Source organism: Panthera tigris, chromosome D1, assembly GCF_018350195.1.
Source record: "Panthera tigris isolate Pti1 chromosome D1, P.tigris_Pti1_mat1.1, whole genome shotgun sequence".
In the NCBI taxonomy this organism is placed as follows: Eukaryota; Metazoa; Chordata; class Mammalia; order Carnivora; family Felidae; genus Panthera; species Panthera tigris.
In genome coordinates, this window is record NC_056669.1 from 100,503,482 (window position 1) to 100,525,139 (window position 21,658).

Here is a 21,658-nt window from a genome sequence, read left to right on the forward strand (position 1 = left end):
ATCACAATTGTATCTGAATAGCTTGGTCAACTTCCACCTAATTGGTAGCAAACCACATCTCACATAATCCCAATCCACTTTCCACGGACTCATTGGTTCAGAGTCTAGTTCAGAGAACTCTGCTCCATTCTTAGATTTGCGCATTGGCAGCAATCTAATCCCAGTTTACGGATCAGGGAACACAGATAATATGTTCAACTCCCTGGAGTTGCTAACACTCTGTTTGTGAGGATGCATTTCTCCCCTTTTTGTTATTTTGTCCAGAGCATGGGTATTCGACCAGCTTTAATTTCTCATAGAAAACAAGGTCTAGGCATTAGCATTTGTCAAGATCATACTTATATTCAAGAGTGACAAAAAAGGGTTCGTGGGTATGCGAGTTGGCTAAATGTGCAACTCTTGATTTCAGTTCAGGTCATGATCTCATGGTCCTGAGATTGAGCCCTGTGTTGGGCTTTGCTTGGGCATGGAAACTACTTGGGATTCTCTCTCTCCCTCTCTCTCTGTTCCTCCCCAGCTTGTGCTCTCTCTCTCTCTCTCTGTCTCAAAATAAGTAAATAAACTATATCTATCTATCTATCTATCTATCTATCATCTATCTATCTAATTTCCTCTTATGGTCCACAATTTGTTATTTAAATAATTGTAGAGTCTAGAATGTGCCACACCTTTGTTAGATGTTAGGAGCACCAAGATGAAGAAGGAACAGTGTGTCCTACCCTAACGTAGTGAATATTCTAGAGAATGAGATGCCCGTTGTCACCGTTTCTTTATCAAAGTCAAATCACATTAAAGACACTTGACAGAGCTAAAAGCAAACCCTCATATTTGGTTTCAGAATTCTAAGATGAATGTTATATTCACTCATGCACTGAATCTTCACTCATTCCATCAGTCAGTAAATCAGTGAATAACTTTTCAACACCTACTCTTCCCTGGGTGTGATTTTAGAAGCAATTAATACAAAGGCAAACTATTTAGACAGACCCTTTTTCACTTATAAAGCTTACAGACTAGAAAATCCCACACACAGTAAAATAAACTGTCATCGCTATTTAATTACAATATTTATACATGTGTAAGGAAAGATCGCAAGATTATAAGAAAAATGCAATTTTCATCATATAATTTTAATTAAAAACCAGCAATAGGACTAGGCATATTATTGGTGCGTTGCAAATTTCAATAAAACAATTGATAATTAGTCTTCTTGGGATGATGCACATTTTGAATGCATGATGTATATCATCTGATTTTCACAGCAAATATATCAAGGCTTGTTCGCAACACCAGAATGGAGGCTTTGCAGTCAGTTCTTTTCCCAATATGCACAGTAAAATGGAACATTGGGCCAGAATCCTGTGTTTTCTAACTGTTGGATTTACTCCACCCCAGGACCAGCAGCCACACTGCCCAACCAATACAGGGGACGAGTCAAAACAAACACACACAAAGGGTGGAATCATTGCACGTGATGGTTACTCAGTATGATCACCTACCTGTGTCCCTAGGCTAACCCCTCATCTTCACTCCGGGGTACAACTGTTGTGTGGAAACGAGTGTTTGGTCTTTCTTTCCCTGGGGAATCAGAACTTCTCTGGGAATTCCTGGGTGCACGTGTGGGGACTGGAGCCATAAACCAGCTTAGTTCAGTGTGCGGGTGTACAGGGACTTCAGACACTTGTAACACTCTTCAAAAGACCTCCTGCGGAACCTTAGAAGTGGGTCTCAGCAGACCTCTGTGCACAGGTAGGTTCAACCCAACGATTTAGGAAGCGCTCATTCTGGGTGTGACGACCGAAGTACTCGGGGAGGTTTACCAATTCAAATCAGACTCAGGACCGAAATATCTGCTCTATTCTCTTCTCCTGAGGACTCAAATTCTCTGCCCCCTGATGGCCAGGTGGAAGGGACAGGGAAACGACTCAAACAATGGTCTCCAGAATCTCTATTGATAAATTGGACCGTGTGAGCATTTCTACAGAATAACCAATAGTCATTACGAGGAGTCTATTTCACCTTAGGGTAAAGAGTAATGCTTTCTGCCTTAGAGCTGGCAGAATTGAAGGCACTCCACACCACACAGGCAGCATGTGAAGTGTCTTTGAAAGGTAAGATTTCTTCCCTAGGAAATACCTACTAAGTTGTTTAACATCAACAAAAATAAATTACTCTCCTTTCTGATTTTCATGTTGCCCAGGGTGACAAACCATTTGGTGGAAAGATTCCCTGATGTCAACAGGCAGGTTTATGTTGCTGGTGGACCCTGATAGCTCATATCGAGATGCAGTTTGTTCCCAACACAACTCAAGTTCAAATAAGTTTAAGACAAATTGTATAGCTAGAGACCAATACTGAAATCATTTCAGAAGCAATTAAACAACTTTCGCAGTATTATTTCTCGGCCAAACTGTAATATAAATGACTGGTATTAGGTACATATTTAAAGTTCCTTCACTGATGTGTTATTATTTGTTAGGCCTATAAATTACAGTAAAACCTTGGATTGTGCGTAGCTTGTCCTGCGAGTGTTCCAGGTTGTTGCAAGTCAAACAAACATTTCTAATAAATTTACCTTGATGAACAATCAATGTCTTGCAATATGAGTAGTATGTAATGCCAAACATCACATGATCACAACTGAGCCACGGGTTCTTCTCTCTTCTCCCTCTCTCTCTCTTTCTCTGTCTCTCTCTCTCTCTCTCGCTGCGGGATTGTGGGTGATCATCTCTCATGCTCAGAGGCTTGGTCTCAGGCCACAGTGTTTGGCAGAAATCGAGGAATTTTCAGAATGTTGGAAGGTGCCTACAACTGGCACTGGTGCATTTTTTTGTCACTTTAACGTACCTATGGGAAGTCCTATGTTTTTCCATACAAGAGTAAGCTTAGGAATCCTTTGCTTCATTCTAGGCCATTGGATAAGTTCTTTGTTGAAACTGCATGGAAAGAAAAAGATTCCATTGAGTTAAGAGATAGAAGTGATTCCATTAATGATAGTGAAAGTGGTTCTACACAACAATCCTCCTCTCTCTTGTCTCCCTCACACCAACCACGAAGGTTTACAAAGGTAAGTGCAGGTGAATTTGTTTATTGGTCTTTATAATTTGTCTTTTATTTATTATTTTGTATTATATTACAGTATTGTGATCATTTTCATACGAATGTTTTTGGGTTGTGGAACAAACCACCTGAGTTTCCATTACTTCTTATGGAGAAATTCACTTTGATATACAAGTGCTTTGGATTACAAGCATGTTTTCAGAACGAATTATGCTCTCAAACCAAGGTTTTACTGTATTTCTTTTCAAAAACAAATTTGAAAAAATATGTGTAAAAAACTAATGTAACTAATCAGAAACAATTTTGTCAGAAACACTTCTGAAGAAACAGGAGAAAAATATTTTATTTCAGTGACTTATATCTCTAGAAACAAAAACCTAGCTTTGCCATTAATAACATTTCACTAGAAAAGGAAAATAATAGCTACTGATGCACGCAAATATATCTGTTTAAAAGTTAATTGCATGAATTCATAGTAGACAACGTATAATTAATGTTGTTAGTGGTTGCTCTTTTGCCTTTGTGAAATTAAGTATACATGTTTGAATATATTATTTCTCAAAGTGAAACATGCACTGAGCTGCAAACAAATAAATGTTTTGTATAAAGTGAATGTCGCCACTCAGTTTTCAACCATAAACTTGCCTGTGCATTTCTTTTCGGATGCAGTGGTAGGGGAAAAATGATATGGGGTATCTAGTGCAACCCAATTGTTCATATAAGCTCATCAGACATATATTTGATTTATGAACTACAGTATGTTTTTTTAATTTTAAATTTTTTTAATTCTTTTGTTCAGTTAGAGACAGAGTGTGTGTGAGTGGGAGAGAAGGGCATAAGGAAAGAGAGAGAGAGAGAGAGAGGAGGACAGAGGGAGACAGAGCGAGAGAGAGAAAGAGAGAGAGAGGGAGAGAGAAATCTTAAGCAGGCTCCATACCAGGACCCTGGGATCATGACCTTAGCAGAAATCAAGAGTCAGATGCTCAAATGACTGAAACACTCAGGTGCACCTGGAATACAGTATCTTTCATTAGACAAACAAACATCACAGATTTAAGAAAGAATAAGGTTGTGGGAGAACACATCCTGATTTGTTTGTTAAATAGATAGCTAGAAATCACATGTCCCAGTTGCTTGGATATGCACAATAATAATTCACTTCCTATTCCTATTTCAACTATGAATTCCTCAGTCAGGTAGAATGGATTACTAGGACACAAACAGGAAACCGCTATAGAAAATTGTTCAAAACATGCTAATAACAATAATTGCTGGCACCAATTATTTTGCATTTATTGTTATCAGTCTCTGTAGTAACCTGTGATTGTGTATTATCTCATTACATTTACACAACGAAAGCATATAAATGCTTGATAAAAATCACAAACTAGTAATTGATGGACTAACATCCAACCAATCAAGTAACCATACAAACAAGCAAACAAAACACATAAAGCAAAACCGTAAAGCTATACAATTTGCCAATATCCTCTATAGACTCCTTGAGTCTTAATTTCATTGAGCTTCAACTGTCTCTTCAGAAAAAGAAATAATTACAACCATCTTCTAGGACACTCTTGCAGAATAATGAGAGCATTATTTTGAGATGGCTAGCATAGTTCTGGGTCCAGAGCACATACACTACATACTGAATAATGTTAGCAATCTTCTCCATATATTTCTCTGTACAAGTAACACAAAATGATCTAATTTGAGCAAAACAAAAGTAATATTTTTTAAAACATCAAAACAGGTCTTAAATAATTGATTTGACTTAAATTTTATTTATTTTGAGAAATAAGAGCATGAACAGAGGAAGGACAGAGAGAGAGGGAGACTGAGAACTCCAAGCAGGTTCCACGTTGTCAGTGCAGAGCCTGATGAGGGGCTCAAATTCACAAACCATGAGATCCTGACTTGAGCCGAAACGGAGAGCTAGATGCTTTACCAACTGAGCCACCCAGGCACCCCAAGGCCTTAAACAATTTAAAGGATAGAGGTATAAGCTGGGAAAAGAAAGGGCTGCCAGAGCACAATAATAGAAAACCATCAGAGCAGGTAAGTCAGAATGAGAGAAAGGACTAGTTTATTTGGCCAAAGAAATGTGATTTTTTTTTAAAATTAAGTTTCAGAATGGCACTAAGAACGAAGACTACTGAGATGTAGTCTGTTGGTGGACAGATGAAGCAGTGAGGTGTGGTAGAAACTGATAAGAGAAAAAACAGCATAGGCAAAATATTTCCTATGGAAATATTGAAATTCCCAAGGATGATGACATGGAATGGGCTAAAGAGAAAAACCAGTGGCAGCTAATGAAAAACTAACTGAATGTTAGTGAAAGTCACTCTGGCTCATCAGCTTCTTATAGGTACCTATCTTTTATCATAGGAAATATACACAGAGCCTGTGTGTATATGGAAATATATACAGGCATGAATACACACACACACACACACACACACACACACACACACACACATATATTCTTCCAATATTATAATCAATATATTTAATACAGTCATAAAACATTAATACATGTAATAATATAATTACATATATTCATCCAATAAGCTATATCTAACACTGAATAAAAAAATGAAAGCTTGGTAAAACAGTGTTAAGAAACTGAAATTGGTTTTCAGAGTGTTCATATTTTCCAATTTTTTCAAAGAATTGGAACAAAAAAATTAAGATCTGACACTTTTAAGTGTTTGTGAACAAAAGAACCTAATTTAAATAAAACATCTTACTTTCTAGCATCTACCAGAAAAATCTATCTCATCATCTATTAATCTCCTTCCATTTTCTCCTTTAGAAGATGAAAACCACCAAATACATGGCCCAAGGGAATCTCACCCCAGTGACTGAGTTCATTCTCACAGGAGTCTCAGACCTCCCAGAGCTCCAGATTCCACTCTTCTTTGTTTTCCTGGTGATCTATGGGTTCACTGTGGCAGGGAATCTGGGCATCATCACCCTCACCAGTGTTGACTCTCAGCTTCAAACCCCCATGTACTTCTTCCTCAGGCACTTAGCTATCATCAATCTTGGTGATTCTACTGTCATTGCCCCAAAAATGCTGGTTAACTTCTTGGCTTCAAAAAAGACCATATCCTACTATGGATGTGCAGCCCAACTGGGTGGGTTCTTAGTCTTTATTGTGGCTGAGATTTTCATGCTAGCTGTAATGGCCTACGACCGCTACGTGGCTATTTGCAACCCCCTGCTCTACGGGGTGGTGGTATCTCCACAGATCTGTCTGCTGCTGGTATCCCTCACATACCTCTACAGTCTAACCACAGCACTGACTGTCACCTCCTGTGTGTTCTCTGTGTCATACTGCTCTTCCAATGTAATCAATCATTTTTACTGTGATAATGTCCCTTTGTTGGCATTGTCCTGTTCTAATACCTACATTCCAGAAACAGCAGTGTTTACCTTTTCAGGGACCAATTTGCTTTTCTCTATGATTATTGTTCTAATTTCCTATTTCAACATCGTCCTTGCCATTTTGAGGATACGTTCCTCAGAGGGTCGACAAAAAGCCTTTTCCACCTGTGCCTCCCACATGATGGCTGTCACTGTGTTCTACGGGACCCTTCTCTTCATGTATTTGCAACCAAGGAGCAACCACTCATTGGATACTGATAAAATGGCCTCTGTCTTCTACACCCTGGTGATACCAATGCTGAATCCCCTCATTTACAGCCTAAGGAACAAGGATGTGAAGGATGCATTGAAGAGTTTCCTAAATAAGGCATGTCAGTCTATCAAATTCATGTAAATTTAAAATTACGGGTGTCTTCTTTTAAGAGTTTTTATTTGCTCCTGAAAAGCTAGTCTCTGCTAAGTGCAGAGACAATAAATAGTTAAAAATTCTATCAATTTCAATGGTAAAATCTTAACCCTTTCGATTCCAACCTGAAATACGCAACTCTCCCTAATACAAAATGTATTAGTTGACCAAAGAAAGTATATTTATTTAAATAGTAAACAATGATTTGAAAATAAGCATATTTTAGAGCTCAACACAACCTGTTACTGGGTTTTTAGGATTTCTAATCAAGGAAGAGAAAGTCTGGGAGCTTGGAAGTTGGTTAAGAGTCACGTTATCTTCCTCGCCAAATATATGGTTTGTTCAGCTGTTAAAAGTTTTATTTTTACTTGTTGCAGTATTTTATTGTTCAATTTCTTAACCTTTTAGAATCCATTTTTATCTTGCACTTAACATAAATTTAAATCACCTTTCAGGGAAAATAAAAACCGAACAAGAATGCTTAGATATACATGGAAATAGGACACGTGGGAAAACAGAAAAAGAAAACACAAAAGAGGATTCCACTTTTTCATTCTTCTCACGTGGTGCATGTACACAAAGGAAAATGTTGATATTCATACCAGTGTGACATAAAATCAATATTTCCATGTCATAATCTCGTAACAAACACTCGTGTAGAGTTCATTGTCTGTATTATTGAACCATAACAACAAACACCACATCTTTTAGCATGTTTATTTAGTGTGCTTTGAAGTAAAGTGTTATTAGAACAAAAATAAAGCCAGTGTTCTCAAAGTGACACCAGTTCTCAAGGGCACCATGACCACACACACACTCACACACAGTTAACAGTCGTTATGTGTCATATCTCTGTCTGTACATGTAAAATGCTGCTAACTTACAATGGACTAAGGGAGACTGGTCAGGGCATGCAAGGGAATGCAAGGTCAGGCAATGTCTATGATTAAAATAAATTCAGGAAATATTCAGGGAAGTCAGAAACAAGCCAAATACAGCAACCATGACACTCAGGTCCATGAGCTAATTTCTAACTTTAGTCATGAATAAAGAGCAAAGCTGAAAACATAAAGTCACCCTGTATGATGGATACTTCTGGTCTCATTTTACATAGCAGGGAACATCTTCACACTTCTGGGGGTTGCACATGGGCATTTTTGGTGGGTAGGTGGGAGCATATTCTTCTGCCTAAAACATCTATATCCATATTGGCATATTTTGGGAAGCTGGGCAATCTAAAACATTATGTCTGTCTCATTCATTATTACTCACAAAAGCTTACATACTATATACCCTTTCTGCATGCATTACCGACAAAATTTGTCCTAAACAAACTATACACAAAGCCTTCTTTGAAATAAGGAAACGACAAAGCATTTGGCTCAAAGGTTCCAAAGTGTATGCACACATACACATGCACTCACATATCACTTGTACACGTTTATCAGAAATGATGAATCAACATAATCAACCAACCAGGCAGGCACATCAGCCCAGCACCAAGCTTCCATGGAATAAGATAGGGAAAATAATTTATATGTCAGCTTTGATCTCCAATTGATCAAACCTCATCCTGTGAGATGTTAAGTCACCTGTGCTTCCAGCTTCTCCCTACCTAACTGCTCTGCAGTTTCCATGGCACCGGTGTCCAGAGACAATAAGATCCCCCTAGTGGTGAGGGGGGAGAGAAGATGCAAGACAGTCATAAGACAAAGTCTGACCACCTATAAAGCTAGGACAAACTTCAAATGACACCACAAGGCCCCTCATTCTGCAGCTGCCACAGAGGCAGTAGACTGACCTGACTCCGTAGGTAGGGATGCTCAGGGCAGAGAGCATCTCAAGTGCATAAATCTTGGGTGGCCCACCCTGAATCTTCTCAAGACCATGAAAATAAGAAAAACCATCAAACTTTCCCAAATTCTGCAGAACAAATGCCATTTCATTAATTCAAACCTAAAAACTTACTGAAGGACTATTTTCACAGCAGCTCATTATGCTTTGAATCACCATAATCATACACCTTAATATTTTACTTATGTCCCAAGACATATATCTAGTATTAAATATTGCCAACTATATCAATAATCTAATAGATAACAGAGATTGGTATGATTCTGAATTTTTTTCAATGCAAAAGTTATATTGAGGAATTGTAAGTCTTCCAATGGAGATTTTTTTTAATTACTTAAGGTTTATATAAGTTTGGTTTGATCTATTAATGTCATCTGCCTGGAAGTCCAGAAGCATTCACCAGATGTAAACATGCCATAGGTCACCTCTATCAACTCTCCTTTTCAAATAGCTATTTCCACAAGCCACCTCCATGGCAATGAAAAAATATTGTTAAGGAAATCATTCAAAAAAGAAGTGACTTCACTGTAAATATGGGTGGAGAGGGGCAAAATAGAGATTTCTATGATAGCATCAGGTTTCTTTTGCTTAGAGAAACTTAGCTAAAGCCCAACAAAATAATTCTCCACTGCTTTTCTCTTATCATCAGACTTAAACCTTATACTAGTTCCTTGTCTTACTCCCTCTTTGTTCCACCTTTCTTTTCTCTCTGTGTCTCAATAAAAGCTACAGATATTTTTTTTTCTTCTTTCCTTCTGTGCAAGGCAGAAGTACTACTTATGAAGCTTGATATTCTTCCACAAATTATGCCCTGTGGCACTGTCTAAGCTTCTGTCCAGGATTGGTTTTGACTCTTTCAATAGCTAAACAGCCATTTTTACGAACAATCATTATTTGGGTTGGAGAAATTTTATTGACAGAATAGCTTTGGTAAACTTGTACCTCAGTACACAAAATACAAGACTTTGAGTTACCTAAAATGTAAATATGAGTATATCTAGTTCTTAAAAAGCAAATGCAATGGAATATTACTTGGCCATAAAAAAGGATGAGATTGTTCAATTTGTGACAACATAGAGAGACCTATGTAATAGGTAGTAATAGGTAAATAGTGTAATAAGTTTGACAGAGAAAGGCAAATTCTATATGATTTCACTTACTTGTGGACTATCCAAACAAAACAAACGGACCAACAAGCAGTTTCTTAAGTACAGAGAACAAACTGGTGGTTGACAGAAAGAAGGTATGTGAGGACATGAACAAAATACAGAGAGGGGATTAAGAGATACAAACTTCCCGTTATAAAATAAATAAGTCACAGATATGGAAGGTACTATACAGAGAATATATTCAATAATTTTGTAATAGTAATCAATGGTGATAATGGTGACTATCCTTATCATGGTGAGCACTGTGTAATGTATAGAATTATAGAATCAATATGTTAGACACCTGAAACTGATATAAAATTGCATGCTAATTCTATTTCAATTTAAGAAGCATCTGACTACAAAAGCAATTTTAGCTATAATTGTCAGAAGAGGTTACTAATGATTTTTTAAATATAAAGTGCCAAAAAAGTACTTTAAAATGGCTATTTCAAAGATCTAATAGTTTTTGTGAATGATAAAGGTTATGAATGTTTGCACAATCACAAAAAGTGATCAAGACATGAACTCATGAGATTATATTACATTAATTTAAAACCTTTACGAAAATGTGGGTAAGATATTTTCATGTTAAGATATGGATGCCTAAAACATTGCATATTGATCACAGAATATATGACATTGGGGGAAAACTAATAGTTTCTTGATCTCTTTTGTAATAAATTTTCTCTCTGTTGGCTTCCTCTCTCACGATTTTTCGGCATTTTATCAGCATTGCATGGTCCACTAGAGGGAACTACAATCTCTGAAACAGAAAGGCGCTGTAGGAAGCATTCAGGGCAAGTGCACAGTGGTGGAGAGATTGGCTGCAGACGGGGAGATGCTCTGTTACCACAGGTGAGTCAGGCTACAACTCGGCCACTTCTCCACTCCTAACTGCCAGGAGGCTGAGATCCCGCCAGCCGGGTGCCGAGGAGGAAAAGCAAGATTTAGAGGTCATCCCCCAACCTCTGCCTCAAGATATGTGTCAGGGTTTTGTCACCTCGGTAACTATTTTATTGGCATTATCACTGTTGTAGACATTCAAAAAGTAAGATTAATATTAAATTAAATTATAATTTAATTTAATAAATTAAAATTAACATGTATCTGTCTTTGTTATAATTTCTGAACTTCTTTGTTGGCATGGATTATACTTAGTGCATGTTTCTATTTCAAATCTAGACCAATATTTGGATTCCTTAAGGAAAATAATGTATTGGGGTGCCTGGGTGGCTCAGTTGGTTGAGCGGCCGACTTCAGCTCAGGTCATGATCTCTTGGTTCGTGAGTTTGAGCCCTGCGTCAGGCTCTGTGCTGACAGCTTGGAGCCTGGAGCCTGCTTCAGATTCTGTGTCTCCCTCTCTTTCTCTCTCTCTCTCTCTCTCTCTCTGCCCCTCCCCCACTTACGCTCTGTCTCTCTCTGTCTCTCAAAACTGAATAAACATTGAAAAATAATAATAAAAATAATGTATTACACCAAGAAAAACAATTTTATCTCTATAAAGTTACATCCGATTTTAATTATTTGTTGCAACTTTTACCATTTGTACAAGTCAGACATATTCATAAATTAGATGTCCAGACTATGATGTGCTTGGATACTGATAGTGGAATATATATTAATGAAAGAAACCTTTAAGTAGAACTATCTTTATTTAAATAAATTAAATGTACCTATTTTTCCCAAGTCAGAGACACAGAAGATATATCACAGACATGTTCATTCATAGGTCAGTGGGGACCACACACACAAAGTTTTTAATTGTGGTGAGACATGTAAACATCAAAAGTTGGTAACTAACTACATGCCTATTACTATGGGAGCAAACCTACTGTAAATGAGGACAGAATCAGGTTATAGCAATTTTATTTAAATAGAAATCAACAAAATATTGGAATTCAGGTAATAAAATGAATATAATTCAAAAACATATAATTGAGTGAGAACCTTAGATATCAATGAGCTATGTAATATGTTGTTCAATTTAAAACAAATGTCATATTTATTTTATAAAACTATACTCCATTGTAAAGACATTTATTGGTTTTTGTAAAGGAGGACCTATGTGGAGAAGAGAAATACGAGTGGAGAGGGAAAATTAGTACTCAAGATATACATGGATGTGGAACTAGGGTGTCATTAACTCAATTTACTCCTTGAGGTTAGAAAAAGAAATAAATATAGGAGTTGCACACATATTCATAACTTTTATTCCTTCTGAATCTTTTAAAACCCTATAGGCCATATTTAGATAATTTTGTTTTTATCCTCACATATAAAATATGGAAGAAGTCTTTGCAGAAAATGCTGAAAATATGTACTTTGTAGGTGATCAAGACATATAAGAAATAATCTATTAAATCCAGATACCTGAGTAAATGCAATAAAAATAACAACTAATAAAAGCAGGTGAATTGTTGATGTAAACACACACACACACACACACACACACACACACACACACACACACAAAACAAACAAACAAAAAACATTTCCTCAATAGAGAAATCAAAGTTACTCTGGATAATTAGCAAACACCAGTGGCATCATTTCCTGTTCTCAGAGGCTTTGGGAATAGCCAAGAAGTGCATTCAAGCTCCCAGGGGAATGTCGTGAAGGGAGGGGACACTCATAAATTCTTCTCACAGCAGTCAGGCTCATAATCGCATGGGGGAACAAGAAGCCAGTCCTCGCTTAGGGTAAGTAGATGTCACTGATTATAATGATTGCTAGATTAGCTGCAGCAATGATTTTTGATGGCTGTCTCCAATTTAAATGAAAGATATGAATATAGTCACCAATTCCAGACTCAGTAGATTCTATCAGGTATATTAATAACGTCTGTTCATAACCAGGTTTCTTTGGAGTAATGGTATATGTTTACCACTATTATTATGTTCATTGAAGGTGATAAGGAACGTCATTTTTATTTGTCATTATTCCTACATTTATGTTGAGATTCTAGACAGTAAACATCCTGAAGGGGGAGTCAACATTTTTTGCAAGCTCAGCTTAAAGTCACCCTCTCTCCTTCCCTCCCTCTCCCTTTCCCTCCCTCCTCTGAGTGGGAGAGCAATGTTCTCCATTTAACCAACCCATTTATTTCATTTGAGGCTATTGGCAAAATGTTACAGAATATCGACTTGAGATTGGGTGCTTACATTTGCATAAGAGAACATCCTGGGACTCATGTCCATCCTCCTGGTCCTGGTACAGCTCTCGAGTTTCTGCTTTCATCTAATAAGAGTCAGGTGTGATGCTCAATTTCCTTGTTTCTTTTCAGGCAGTGCTTGGTTAGGGCTGGTGGGAGGAGGGCCACTTAATACTTACTCCATTGAATTTCAGAAGAACTCCAGGGTTTGTAAAATCACAATAAAATGGATGTTGGGATGAAGAGGTTTGGCCAACTGTACGAACTACTGTGGATTAGTCCTTTCTTTGGGTATAATTTTTGTAGCTTCAGGCATTAGACTTTGTCATTTGTTTGGTTGTCGCTAGTGAATGTTTGTTATTGCTTTGCTGTCGATATTTTGTTAATTTGAATAGATTTTTGGGTAGAGCAAATTTTGTGAAGTAGTTTTATCTCCAAAATTAAACTTGAATTTTTTATTTGTGGGCAACCAGAGGTTCTAGTTTTTAAGGTTATAAAAGGTTAACATTTTAAGGTTATAAAAGTTTAACATTTTCTTATAATGTTAAGTCCTTGACCTTGTAAGGATGAGCAAATATCCGATTTCTTCATCCTATACAGGGATAAACATTTTCCCTATCTCCACTGAATAGTTCGATTTTGCATGCTTGTCCTAACATGCTACTTCAGTCATAAACTATAGTTCTATACATTCATGGATCTTTTCCTGAAGTCCTTATTCTGTTCCACTGATGTATGCCATATTGTTTCAATAATTCCAGCTTTATAATTTTACCATTTGGTCTTTTCAAAATGTCTTGCTTATTCCATATAATTTGTATTTTCTCAATGCCTTTGAAATCATTGGCAAATTCTACAAATATCCTTAGATTTCAATTGTAAGGGCATCGAGAAAATAGACTAATTTCAGCAGAATTGACATTTTGTCACTGCATTGTGCAATCTACGAACATAGTATTTGTACTAATTTATTTAAGGCTTCTATAATGTTTCCATAAAACATTTTAATTTTTCTCCTTTTAAGAGTAGGTTCTGCCTAGTTTTTATAAGATATCCTACCATTATGGAATTTTCTTTTTATTCTTAAGTTTTATAGCTTTTATCTATCCTAAATATTATTAATTTCTCATCTACTCAAATGGTCATTTTGTTTTCTAATTCATTCTGATAATGTGGTGAATTCTAATTATAGATTTTCCAAAATTAAACCTACCAGCCAAACATGGAATCAACACAGCTTGAACAAATGTTTTATAATTCTTATACATTTTTAAAAGTGATACCAATAATATATTAGTATTGTTTAGGGTTTTATATCTATATATATCTATGTCTTTATATCTATATATATTTATATCTATATAAGTGAAATTATAGGCCTGAATATATTGTGGTTTTTTAAATTATATTTTTATTTTTTAAATCAGGATTTTGTGCCTCCTAGAATGAGTCACACTGTAGTCCTCATTTCTTATATATTGGAGAGTTTGAAATGATTTTTTTCCCCACAAAACTTTGGAAGCACCTACCTTTAAAAACAATCTGAAGGAGAACAGAGTTGGAAAAGTAGAGGTAGATAAAGTTCAATCCTTAAATTCAATGTGTTAGAACCAACCATTTTATGTATTTTTATGGAAGATGAAATAAAGGGGTAAGAATTGTATTCAAATTAAAATATAGTAATTATATTCCATGCAATATTATTTTCCAGTCTCTAAGTCATTTGAAATAGCACTGCCTACTTTGGAGTGACATTTCTCTTTGTTGAATCACTATTTTATAGCAGTTTTCTGGATAATTTTAGGGGGTACATTAACAAATACATTTTAATAATTTTTATTTGCTTTAATATGTGCTAGAAAACTGTAACTACAACATTAAGCCAACATCAGAGGTATTAGTTCTTAGGTCAAAGCAAATGTGAGAATGACACCTAGCGTTTTTCTCATACTGAGTAACTTCTAAATGCAGGTCTCACTTGGTATGCAACACAGCAAAAATCATAAACTGAAAAAAAAACACATACATGTGCTGAAATTTCACATGCACTCTTCTAGAAAAAATAAAAGTTACTTATGTACGTTACAGTGCACATGTTGGGGACTTCTGCAAAATAGCTATCTTGTCTATCCTCAAAAAATCATCAACAATATCTAAAGCTCATAAAAGCATAGTGAAATGATAATATGGTTTCAAAAATGAAATGAATGGTGGAATGGGAATGCCATTAGTATGCAGAGTTATAGTGGGAAAGTAAATCAAAGTCTATTCAATTAGTTAATCACGGTTTTCTCTGGAGGTTGAGACTAAGGTTGCAAGGGCAAGGAGTAGAGGGCATTCCTTTTATTATAATTCCTTCCAGTTTTTAAGCGAAAAACATTTCTAAAAAAGATATCAGTATTCCCACTCAAGATCAAAGGTTTCTAATGATGCATTGTTGACAAAGTCATAAAGGAGTTGTATATATTTGATAATTGTAGCTAGCATTTGGCACAAAAAAAATGGCTACTATATATCTTAGGTTATAACACTTTCTAAATTTGGTTCCAGCTTCAATGTCGGCGGTGAGTCTTGTTTCAAGTCACCTCATCTAAATTTGTTTTAGTGTATAATTAAGAGACAGAGACAGAGCGTGAGTTGGGGAGGGGCAGAGAGAGAGGGAGGCACAGAATCCAAAGCGGGCTCCGGGCTCTGAGCTGCCAGCACAGAGCCAGACATAAGGCTCAAACCCACGAACTGTGAGATCATGACCTAAGTCAAAGTCAGACGCTTAAGTGACTAAGCCACTCAGGCGCCCCTTAAGTCACCTCATCTAAAAACTTGGATTTGTGTTACCCATAATGACTTTGGGTTCTAAAATGGGAACAGATGCTGTCTCCAGAATCTCAAGGACTCTTGTGATGTTTCTTCCCACAGCATTCTTCCTTCATGGCCAGGATGAACCAACCAAATCAAACAGTGCTAACAGAATTCATCCTAATGGGAATTACAGACCGGCCTGAGCTGCAGGCTCCCGTCTTTGGACTCTTCCTCATCATCTATGTGATCTCAGTGGTGGGCAACCTGGGCATGATCATCCTCACCAAGGTGGACTCCAGGCTACAAACACCCATGTACTTCTTCCTCAGACACCTGGCTTTCATTGATCTTGGTTATTCAACAGCTGTGGGGCCCAAAATGTTAGTCAATTTCATAGCTAATCAAAACACAATCCCCTATAACGGGTGCGCCACACAGCTGGCTTTCTTCATCTTGTTCATCATCAGCGAGCTTTTCATTCTGTCAGCAATGGCCTATGACCGCTATGTGGCCATCTGTCATCCTCTGCTTTATACGGTTGTTATGTCACAAAAGGTGTGCTGGGTGCTGGTGGCTGTCCCCTATGTCTACAGTGCCTTTCTTTCTCTGATAATCACCATAAAGATTTTCATGTCATCCTTTTGTGACCATAATGTCATTAGACATTTTTATTGTGACAATCTTCCCTTATTAACTTTGTTGTGCTCAAGCACACGTGACATTGAGTTGATAATACTGATCTTTTCAGCATTTAATTTGGTGTCATCTCTTCTGATAGTGCTTGTCTCCTACATCTTGATCCTGATGGCCATCCTCAGCATGAACTCCGCACAGGGCAGGCACAAGGCCTTCTCCACCTGTGGATCCCATATGACAGTGGTCATTGTATTATATGCCACTCTATTCTTCATGTACGTGCAACCCAAATCCAGTCATTCGTTTGATACTGATAAAATTGCCTCTGTATTTTATACTTTGATAATACCTATGCTGAATCCCATGATCTACAGCTTGAGGAACAAAGAGGTAAAAGGTGCCCTGCGTCGGATATGGAAAAATCTGCCCAAACTGCCTATGTAGAGTTCACTGTGAACTACGTATATAATAAATTAGTTTATAGACTATTGTTGATTATATGCCATAGGCCTTAGAAAGGACTAATGTATAAAAGTCACGGAAAACTAGAATTGTTTTTCCCATTTTCAATGTATAGATGTTTCAGTAATGATGATCCTTCTGATATCATTTTTGGTTTCAGTGGAGGTGACTGAAGTCCAGACTACTGTTCTCACATTGCTACGTACTTATGTTACAACTGAAGACAACTTGTATTGTTTCTTGGGTTTGTTGTAATACATCTCCCCTTAGATATTATTACTTAAAAGGCTTTCTAATGTCTTTGCCTAAATGTTAAATAAATGCTAGTCCCCACCACAATGGCATATGGCATATAGAAGATGGCAACTATTGTTCCTGTTGGGGGAAATACACACAATAATGAATAATCAATTATATCTACCTTAATGACACTTGAACTCTATCCTCTTGTTGTGGGAAGCATCTCAGCTTTTATTAAGCGATATGTGTACCTGTATATGCTTGGGGAAAGCAGAAATAAAAGTGTATTTATTTTCAGGTGGCATAATTGTTTACATTAAAATTTCAAAAACTGTTCATGCTGAAACATTAGAAATAATAACTGAATTTTGCAAGGTTAGTGCACATTAAGTCAGCATATTAAAGATCAGATTTGTTTTTTTGCTCTACAATAACAAAAAAAGGTAAAAGTAAAGTTTTAAACTATCAATTACACTAGAAATGAAAAGTCTATAATACTTAGGGAAAATTTAATGAGCAAGTTGCATCACATCTCTGCTACGAACTATAAAAACACTACTGAATTATTAAAGAAGTCATAAATGTAGCATATACCATACCATTGCTGAGAAGAAATAAATGTTGCATGGTGGTTAGTTCTCCCTAAATTATTCTATATATTTAATGTAGTAACGATCAAAACTGCAGCAGCATTTTTTAATAGTCAAGTAGATTTTAAAGATTACATGGAAATCCAAATATCTAGACTATTATAGAAGAAAGAATACAGAGGCATTCCAATAACAGATACCAATTTATTTAATTAAGCAATATTATTTTAATGTGTAAACATTAATAAACTAGATAGTTTTAAATTATTATAGAAACTATTTTTTAATCTTCCCTTCTTCATTCTTTCATTCTTTTTCCTTCTTTATTTTAGATTTATGGAAGCTGATTATAAACTTAATTAAGAGAAGCAAAATGCCAAAAATACAAAGATAGTTTGAAGAACGATTAAAGTTACAGGAGTTATACTACCAGATTTCATGACCTATTACAAAGCTATAGTAATTAAATTTCTTTTTTCCTAAGTGGTATAGCCGCTGTGGAAATAGTGGCTCTAAAAACTTAAGAGGTTCCTCTAAAATTTAGAAATGAGAATGCCACGTGATCCAAGAATGTCATTACTGGGTATTTGCCCTAAGAATAGAAAAGAATACAAAAACACTAATTCAAAAAGTTATATGCACCTCTATAGTCACTGCAGGAGTATTTACAGTAGCCAAAATATGGAATCAGCCCAAGTAGCCACTGTTAGATGATAGAATAAAGAAGATGTGGAATTTCTACACGATGGAATATTACTCAGCCTTAAAATGGATGAGATCTTGCGGCACCTGGGTGGCTCAGTTGGTTAAGCACCCGACTTTGGCTCAGGTCATGATCTCACGGTTCATGGGTTCGAGCCCCACGTCGTGCTCTGCGAGGATGGCACAAAGCCTGCTTGGGATTCTGGTTCATCTTCTCCCTGCCCCTCCCCCACTTGTGCTCTGTCTCTCTCTATCAAAAATAAATAAGTGTAAAAAAAAAAGGATGAGATCTTGCCATTTGTGCCAACATGGGTAGACACAGAAAGTATTATGGTAAGCGAAACAAGCCAGACAGAGAAATACAAATACCATATGATTCACTAATATACGGAATCTAAAAACAAAACACTCAAATCAACAAACAAGCAAAGTTAGATGTAGACCTATAAATACGGAGAACAAATTTATGGTTGCCAGAGAGGAGGGGGATGGGGGATAGGCACAAAGGCGGGGGGGGGGGGAGGGGGGAGGCGGGGAGAGGAAGATACAGGCTTCCAATTATGGAATGAGTTAAGTTACAGGAATAAAAGGTACAGCATAGAAAATATAGTCAATGGTATTGACAGGTGTTAGCTACACTTGTGGTTAGCATAACACAATGGATAAACACGTTGATTCACTGTGTTTTACATCTGAGACTAACATACATTGTGTGTCAATTACACTGCAATAAAAAAAAAAAAAAAGGAAAGAGAACATTGTCCAGAAAACAGACCAAATGATTGATGGAATACAATAGTGACTTCAGAAACAGATCTACAAATACACTGTTACCTAACTTATGATGGATGCATCACTATTTTCTCAAAGAGGAAGAACAATCTTTTCCATAAATACTCTTAGGCAATTTGTATATTTATTGGAGAGAAAAAAGGATCTGGGCGCGTATCCAGTCCCTATACAGACTCAGTTGTACTTGATTAAAGATCTCAGTGTGAAATACAAACATCTAAAAGGAAAGAATAGTGAAACATCTTGGAGATATTGAAATATATAAAGCATTTTAAACAGACCTCATAAAACAATGGTTATCTAAGATTTAAAATGATTCATTGCACTGACTTAAGAAATTATGTTCATCACAATTAATAGTATGAGAAGGAAACTCTAACAATGGGAAAAGATGCTTTTTTTTAAAATTTTTTTTTAGAGGGTGTGGAGGGGCAGAGAGAGAGAGAAGAGAAAATCCCTATCTGTCAGCACAGAGCCCAACACGAGGCTCAAACTCACAAACCATGAGATCATGACCTGAGCCAATATCAAGAGTCAGACTCTTAACCAACTAAACCATCCAGATGCCCAAGGGAGTATTTTTTTTTAACGTTTATTCACTTTTGAGAAATAGAGAGAGACAGAATGAGTGGGGGAGGGGCAGAGAGAGAGGGAGACACAAAATCCAAAGCAGTCTCCAGGCTCTGAACTGTCAGAGCCCCACCTGGGGCTTGAACCCATGGAGGGCGGGATCATGACCTGAGCTGAAGTCATATGCTCAACCAACTGAGCCACCCAGGCACCCCTAGATGCCGGAGGGAGAGGATACTTTTATCAGACCTACATAATCAGACAAATCGTGGACAAAGGCTTTGTAAGCATAATATAAAGGTAACTGTTCCAAATCCATAAAGAGTTGACAAGAAATACAATATGAAGATGACAAAAGATATTGGTGTGGACATAAAGGATGTGGGAGTAGCTGTTTTTAATTACCATTTTCAAGAAATTCTTCTCTATGTCAGGGCAATATGTTTTTATAAACTATAAATTATTATCCTTAAAAAATATATGACAGAGGTGCCTGGGTGGCTCAGTCCGTTGAGCGTCGGACTTCGGCTCAGGTCACGATCTCCCAGTGCATGAGTTCGAGCCCCGCTTCAGGCTTTGCGCTGATACTCAGAGCCTGGAGCCTGCTTCAGATTCTGTGTCTTCCTCTCTCTCTCTCTCTCTTTCTCTCTCTCTGCCCCTCCCCCACACATGCTCTGTCTCTCTCTGTCTTAAAAATAAATAAAACGTTTTAAAAAAATTAAAAAAATAAAAGTAACAAAAATAGATAAAAATAATTCACATTGTTAGCAGGCAGAAAAAGAATTATTCATGTGTGTGTGCACATGTGAGTGTGTGTGTTTAAGGGGACAGTTCATCGCAGACAGCAGACTGAAGGATTCTCCTGGGGTCCTGGTAATGTTTCAATTTTTCTATCATCATAGCTGTTTGATCTGGATTCTGATTACACAGTTGTCTTGAATTTGCAAAAATGTACGATGCATGCATTTGTTAATAAGTATATTATGTTTAAATAAGTTAAAACACCACAAAAAAAGGGGGAAAACAAATACTTGTAAATTTTTACTTTTACTTGTAAATTTTTTTAATGATGTAGTAAGCATCATTCAATCATCTTCATTCTGCCCCCAGAGATAAACTCATAAAAAGCCATTGTAGTAGAAGAAGATCATTAAGGGTTGCAAGAAAAATGAAAACATCTTTCCTACAAATACAACGATTTGATTCCAGATCGCTGGGTTACAATAGAAAGACTTTACCAGGAGACATTGTGGAAAGGTATCTAACATAACTTTATTAGCAGGGGAATATAAAGATGTCCTGTAGAATTAGGAGATATACCACGCCTTTGTTTGATATTTTCAAATGCTTGAGGCATAATTAGCTTGTATTCTTTCTCCTCGGGGAGAGACTCAAAGGAGTAAAGTCATCCATAAATCCTTACTGGGTTGTGCCATGAACAAATGGGAGTCCAGAGGTTTTCCACCTCGCAGGTGAGTACACTGTAGCTGTCTCTGTGACTAACTCTGAGTCTAGTGACTCTTCAGGACCCCACCTCCCATTTACATTATTGTCCCCAAACCCCCACCCGCTTCCATGATTTAACCATCTCTTTAACTGTTCTCTTTTGTTAACTGAAGTTTCTGGGCAAATACAAGGTTGTAAACATCTTTATTATAATTTTTGGTGAAAGCTAGACGTTTGCTAAGATGCAGCAAGGTTGTAATCATTGAATAGTGGGGGGAAAAAAAAGCAATCTCTGAAAAGGGAATTGGTTAAGAAATTCACACCCAAGACCTTAAGATTTTCCTGTTTAGTTTCTTTCACTTGGACCCTTAGTAAAATGTCAAATATGATACTATTATGCGTAGTTAAT

General features: G+C 36.8%; 2 protein-coding genes across 2 annotated transcripts; both read left to right on the top strand.

Moving 5' to 3' along the window:
- Window positions 1–5,896: 5,896 nt before the first annotated feature.
- Window positions 5,897–6,844, top strand: LOC102954852 (olfactory receptor 8J2). The gene has a single exon (XM_015540511.2). It carries the CDS (start codon window positions 5,897–5,899, stop codon window positions 6,842–6,844), a length of 948 nt encoding a protein of 315 aa, XP_015395997.2.
- A 9,105-nt stretch (window positions 6,845–15,949) lies between these two features.
- LOC102955147 (olfactory receptor 8K3-like) lies at window positions 15,950–16,891 on the top strand. The gene has a single exon (XM_007088814.2). The coding sequence runs from the start codon at window positions 15,950–15,952 to the stop codon at window positions 16,889–16,891; it is 942 nt and encodes a 313-aa protein (XP_007088876.2).
- The last annotated feature ends 4,767 nt before the right edge of the window (window positions 16,892–21,658 follow it).

Bases quoted from the DNA above. Each gene is read 5' to 3' on its own strand.
- LOC102955147 (XM_007088814.2), top strand. From the start codon at position 15,950: ATGAACCAACCAAATCAAACAGTGCTAACAGAATTCATCCTAATGGGA.
- LOC102954852 (XM_015540511.2), top strand. From the start codon at position 5,897: ATGGCCCAAGGGAATCTCACCCCAGTGACTGAGTTCATTCTCACAGGA.